Here is a 6,866-nt window from a genome sequence, read left to right as displayed (position 1 = left end):
CCTGGAAGTTAGAAAACACAGTTCACACAATGTCTCCAGAACGCCCCAGATACAATGCTGACATCTAAGAACCCTTGAGCATTTTTTTCCATTAGCAGATTATAGGGATTAGTTTAGAAGTTTAGAAAGTTGACACCATGAGCCTGGAAGGGATGAAATAGAGGATGGTAAAGAGAGTCTGTCAGATGAAAGGCAAGTGGGGATGAAAGGCCTAGTTAGGGAGAGTTTGCCCTGCTTAGGAGCCATCAAGGCAGGAAGACGGGTTTCTCAAACAGGGGATTTCAGTGATAAATTCACCTTAACAGTGTAAGATTCTTCCTTACTGTGCTGGGAGAGAAGGCAGGAAACTGAAATTTGGAATTAGTAACACAGACTTTGGGATACTTTGTGTGAACAATAGAGGGAAAGCTTCAGGGCTTTGTGGCAATTGAGTACTGATCCCCTTTAATGGGGAATACTTGTACTTTGTCTCTAACAAATGAAGCAATCCTGTTTTACTCGGTTCTTATGTTTCTTCTCTGTCTGAAGCAGCTGCAGAAGCAGCAGCAACAGCTCTATCTGCTCAACTGGCTCTAGCCAGCAATTTACTCCCAAACTACTTACTGATTGGCCAGAGCACTGACAGAGGGCTGGGACAGAGCTTCTATATATTCCTAAAGGAGGCAAAGGCAGCCCCAGAGAGTGTTGAAGTTGAATTCGGCCAATCCCACCATCCTGTTCACTGCTTGAGCTCAAAACCCAGAAGTCAAAATGTGCAAGGGATTAGCAGCCCTGCCCCACTCCTGCCTGGAAAGGTGAGATAACCGAGTTTTTGGGGTTTTTTGTTTTTGTTTTTTTGGCCTCACAGGCTGTACCCAATCAAAGCCTAAGGGTGGATAGGAACCTTAGGTGCAGCTGGGCGATTTGATGCTTAAGCAGAAGTGTAATTTGTGCCTGACTCAAAACCATAATAAACTCTAGTATTCTCTTTTTGGAGCTAATGCCAACCTGGAGTTCAGCAGAGGTTTCTGAAGGAGAAGTATAAATGGGTGATAATGTTGTCTCTGGGTTGGGATACTAGTAGATTTGAAATCACAGATTTTAAAACTGAAAGGGACCACAGAGATCTTCTAGTATAATCCTTGTAGTTTGGATAAGAAAATTGAGGCCCCTCTGATTTCAGGATCATGTGATTTGCCCACTCTACCAAGCTGCTACATTTAGCAAATTCCAGCTCTTAAATCTGGTAGCTGAGTCTTTCTGCACCTTAGCTTCCTCATTTAGGTTTCACATTGTTAGAAACAAGACCCCAGACTCAATTTCAAAGTCTGTGATGTTTTATTGAAATGCCACCTTTTTATTGAAGGACTCAGCCTTTGAACTCTCTCATTCCTTAATAGCATGAAGGAAAACTTCCTAACACATAGAGCTTATCCAGAAGTTAAATGGGAGAGAGTGAGGTTCCCCTGCTTTCATTTAGGTTTGATGTAAGGGCAAAATTCCTAATAATTAAAGCTTATCCAAGAAAAATGGGGAAAAGTGGGGTTTTTCTTCAAAGACTGGATAACCACATGTTACAGATGGTGGAAAATTCATTCTCAGTAGTTCCAGGTTAGACTAGATAGCCACTGAATTAGACAGCTAATAGTTATGATTCTATTATCTGTAAAATCTAACCTTCACTGTGTCAATAGGAGGAGAAACGTTCTATAGAGATGGAGTCATGATCTTCCCCACAGAGTTGGGTTGAAGATCAAATAAGATAATGGGTACTCTGTCCCCATAAAGCCTTTATTTACAAATTGAAGCTATTTTCCTTCAAGACAGGAGAGAGGGAAGTTGTCTCAATGTGAGTGATACTTGCTACACTGTTCAAAAAAAGACACAGGAAATCCTTGTTCTAGAACCCAGTAGAACATGGGCATCTCAGTTTTGATTCTGATTTTAAAACAGAAGAAATTAGAAAGGCAGCTTTGTAATGAAGGGACCTCCATCTAGACCTTTTTCAGAATATTAGTGATCACTCAGCATCAGCTATTGAGATAAAAGAAAGCCCAAATGGACACAAAAAGTGCTTATTTACCTGGTATTCTTTCTCAGGTACATGTAGCATACCTCCAGGTTTGCCTGGGACCTTGCCAGTGCAACCTTCCATTCAGAAATGACAGGAATCTGTAGTCTCAAGATTTTATTCAAAAGAAGGAATGCTACATTGAACTCCTAAAAATTTTAACCCCATAGTTACATCTGCCCACAAGAAACTGTCGTATGTTGATGGCTTCCCCCCCTCCTTCTATTTTCTTAATTTTGCTTTGGATAAAGTCTGTCTCCCTAATTGTTTAGAGAAATTGATATGTGATATTGACACAACTTAACAATAACCATAAATACCGTGGCTGTCTTTATATATGATTATAAATGGGTACAAGTAATTAATAGGCATTAAATAAATGATTGTTCATATTACTAAATTATTTGAATAGGTTATTATGTTATTAATTTGATTTTTTAATTTATTAAATACTTACTGGACATCCAAGAGTTCCAAGAGTTAAGCTTAACCTTTTAAATTATTTCTCTCCCAAATAATTTAATAATGCTCTCTCCCAGCATTATCATAATTACTTAAAAAATGATAAAATAATATAAATGGCAACTAGATATAAATAGAATGCTGAATGTGAAGGCAAAAAGATGCACGTTTGAATTCTTTTGATCCCTAGATAAATGATCAAAGAGAAGCCACCTAACTTCTCTATACTCAAATAACTGTTTGAGACTTATCTGAGAAATATAGATGAATTGTGTCAAGGTATGAATTGAAGTCAAAAGAGTTCCCATACTGGTGATACTTACTGCCAGTCTTTGATGAATTGAAAGAATAATAAACTGATTTTGTCCAGGCAAGCTATGTGATCAAAGAAAAGCCATCTAACTTCTCTATCCTCAAATAACTGAGACTTATCTGAGAAATCATAGATGAATTGTGTCAAGGTATGAATTGAAGTCAATTTGTGGACTAAGTAAATTCTTGGTTCTAATCCTGGCTAGCATCAACAACAACTCTATTAACAGAGATGATTAGAGCAACTTTTCCCACTTAGTATTGGTAGTGTCTCCTTCTTAAACCGATGGATAACTTGAGTTGAACACATAGGAATTAATTTCTAGGTTGAAATATAATTATGCTTATTACATTAATATACTAACATATATTGCATTAAGGTTATATAAATTCCTGCCTTCATTGCATTGATACAGCTCCTAGCATCAGGTCTAGTTAAATGCCAAGATCTGAAAAGTAGAGATTATAAAGGGAGCAGAGTTGGAATTCGAACACAGTTCCTCCAATTCCAAATTCACTACAGATTAATTTTAGATAGCTATTTTCCTTTGTCCTTAAGAAATGTGATAAAGTTGGTAATTGGGAAGAAAAAATGTATATTAACATGCCTGGCATCTCATCTCTGATACTATCCTCTGTGCTTCTGGGCAAATTTTCTATTTCCTAAAACATAAAACAGGGATATTGCATGAATACCTGAGATTTCTACTTCACAGATTTCTTGTTTAAAATACTATTTATCAAATGGCAGTTATCATTTTTATTCCTTTTATAAACACCAACAGATTTTTTTGTCTGTTTTTGTGACATTTTGAAAAGGACCATGATAACCAGGCATTATAAGTAGAATTACTACCTTTGTGCCTCAATTGACAAAAGAGAAAAATCTGTAAAATGAGTGTATTATATGAGATTTGGGGTTTAAGGTTTTTGGTTCTTTCAAAACTTAATCCTACAAACAAACAGGAATAGCACATCCAGAGTAAAGAACAAATCCGATGTCTTGAATTTAAATGATAGTCCTTTAATATACTAACTCAGCAAGTCACTTGCCTCAGTTTCCTCATCTGTAAAATAAGCTAGAGAAGGAAATTGAAAGCTACTCCAGTATCTTTGCCAAGAAAATCCCAAATGGGGTCATGAAGAGTTGGGCATGACTGAATGACAAGAAACTAGAAGAGTCAATGCCAGAATTTATAGTTGGAAAAGCCTGGGTTTGGAGTCTAGCTTCCAACAGTTTATCCTCTCAAGTTTTAAGTTGCAGATGAATTGCTAGTTGATATTGGCAGAAAGAGTTTTTATATCCTCCAGACCCCAACCCTTGCCAAAATGTAAAAAGAGAAAAGAAAAAAAAATGGAACCACAGTAATCAAGCTAAGCTATAGCCTCCTGGGTAATCCCAGCCAGAGCCAGAATAGATGAGGGTCTCAGAGCTGAAATGAGGGAGTTACAGTAAAACTGATGAAGCACATGAATCTTAAGGATGGAAAACTGGAGAGTTATTTAAAGGAGGTTACAATTAGCCTCAGGCCTAGTTAGCCGGAGATAAGTCAGTTTTTCTTTTGTTTGGTATAAATCTGTAATTTCATAGAGAATTATTTCTCCAATTATATATAGTAGCAGCAGCAGTAGTTCTAATAGCAGTAGTAGTAGCAGCAACAGCAATTGTAGCAGTAGTAGTAATAGGGGGAATAGTGGCAGTAGTAGTAGTAGTAGTAGTAGTAGCAACAGTAGTAATAGTGGAAACAGCAGCAGGAACAGAAGATGTAGTAGTAGCAACAGTAGTAGCAGCGATTGTAACAGTAGTAGCAGAGTAGTAGGAATAGTAGCAGAAATAATAGCAGTAGCAGTACTAGTAGTAGTAATAGCAGCAGCAGCAATAGTAGTAGTTGGAGTAATAGCAGTAATAGTAAGTAGTAGAAGTAGCAGTAGTAGTAGTAACAGCAACAGCAGCAGCAGTAGCAACAATTGTAGCAGCAGCAGCAGTAGTAGTAGCAGGACAACACCACCAATAACTAGCACTTATATGACATTCAAGGTTTGCATACCACTTTATCAATATGACCTCATTTTATTCTCACAACAATTCTGGGAGGTAGGTGCTATGTATGGATGAGACAACTGAGGTTAATAGTCACATAGCTAAAAAGTATCTGAGGACAGATTTGAATTCAACAGTGAAGTGGGGGGGGGGAGGGGTGCGCTGGATATAGTGCTAGACCTGGAGTCAAGAAGATCTGAGTTCAAACGTGACCTCAGACACTAGCTAGCCAGCCCTATGTGACACTGAGCAAGTCACTTCACCCTGTTTCATTCAGTTTCTTCATCTGTAAAATGCAGCAGAGAGGGAAATATCCAATCCCTCTAGTATTTTTGCCAAGAAAGCCCCAAATGAGGTCATGAAAAGTCTGACTTGAGTGAAGCAATTGAACAACAAAAACCATTCAGCCTCCAGCTCTGGGGCTCTCTCAGTGTACTGTACACTTTTGTATATATGGGGAACACCTTTCAGTAATTCAGACCTGCGATCTTTAATCTTAGAGAGTAGCCTGAGGCCCCGAGTGACAAGTAATTTGTTCAAGTCACACAACTAAGAGGCTGTGGGGTTTGAATTTGAACTCGGATCTCTAAACCCCAAGTCCAGGGCATTTTCCTATTCAACACTCTTTCCTCCTGGATCATTGGACCTGCTGCACGAAGTTCAGAGCACTCCAGACTCTCTCTTTTGCTATATTGTATGCAAACAAGACTACAGTTCTATAATAGAAGCCCAGGAAAATTGTGGGGGAGGAAGGGACATAAATTGCTACAGAACAAAAAAAGAGAGAAAAATGTGAAGAGATGACAAATCAGTTTAATTAAGGTCTTAGAGTTTTGTTGTTGGATTTTTTGTTTTGTTTGAAATAAAAATATTAGGAGGGTGTTATCTATACTTGCCTATTACAAAGTTTGATCCATCAAACAACATTTATTCAACACCTATTATGCCTCAGGCATTCAGCTAAACTCCAGGGATACAAAAAAAAAGTAAAAGTTAGTCCTAGACCTCAAGGAGTTTACAATCTACTGAGAGGGACAAAGAGGAAACTATGGTAAACAAAGTAAGTTCAGCTGGATGTTTCTTCCAGTAAAAGTGGGAAAAACATTTCCTCTTATACTGAAACAGAATATTTACATAAATGGATTTTTTTGTTTGGCTGTTTTTCCTTGTTAAAAGGGAGGAATCCATGCAGAGGTTGAAGTAGGAGAGGAAGAGGGGAATGGATTTGGGATTTTACTGATTTAGGGCACTCTCAGGTGAAAGTACTACCTGCCCCAAAGCAGGATGGCCAGCATCTTTCTCTGTAGTTAACTGGGAGCTAACTTAGCTCACTCAGGGATGGGCAAAGGACTTGAGATAGCATCTTGATCACTGACCTGCATTTTTACTGTGAAATGCATGGTGTGGATGCCCATGAGCATCATATATACCATATATACTCCGTATACATACCTACAGACACATATATGTATATGTATATATGGATGTGTGTGTATTTACATATATATTTATAATATATTAACATAACACTGAAATTCCAGGTTCATTCTCTCTTCTGCTCTCACCCCCTCCCCTTACGTTGATTCCTCCCATGTAACAAAGAAAAACAATCAAGGAAAACCAATCAGAGATCTGTTATCTGACAGTACATGCTGTCTTTTGCCCTAGCAACAAGAGAAAGGAATTATGAAAAACATTTAATCTTATAATGAAACATAGAATACTTACATAAATGACTTTTTAGTAAAAATGTTTAATATTTTTTTAAAAAATTGAAGCAGTGGGAGCAATTGTTTCTGGATTAGAATTTTGATACTGCTTCATTTCCTGTATGTCTTTGGACAAATCATTCCCCCTGTTTGGGTCTGACTTTCCTCATCTCTTGAAAATGAGTGAGCCTGAACCAGCTACCTTCAAAAGACCCTCTAGCCTAAGTCTGTGACTTCTATGATTTGATGCAGCTTTGAGGACTTTCTAACAAGTATCCTCAAAGCCTTAGAG

The 6,866-nt window shown here is 37.8% G+C and overlaps 1 protein-coding gene across 1 annotated transcript in view; it reads left to right on the top strand.

The window, feature by feature from the left end:
• The first annotated feature begins 659 nt into the window (after window positions 1–659).
• The window catches only part of RGS5 (regulator of G protein signaling 5), an 86,656-nt gene continuing 80,449 nt past the window's right edge, over window positions 660–6,866 (top strand). The window contains exon 1 of the mRNA XM_023501739.2: window positions 660–794. Coding sequence (XP_023357507.1) covers window positions 751–794 — 44 coding nt within the window. The 5' untranslated portion in view covers window positions 660–750. The remainder of the gene's footprint in view (window positions 795–6,866) is intronic.

This window comes from Sarcophilus harrisii, chromosome 4 (assembly GCF_902635505.1).
Source record: "Sarcophilus harrisii chromosome 4, mSarHar1.11, whole genome shotgun sequence".
Classification (NCBI taxonomy): Eukaryota; Metazoa; Chordata; class Mammalia; order Dasyuromorphia; family Dasyuridae; genus Sarcophilus; species Sarcophilus harrisii.
The sequence above is the reverse complement of the archived record's forward strand: the minus strand, read 5'-3'. Positions and strand labels throughout refer to the sequence as shown.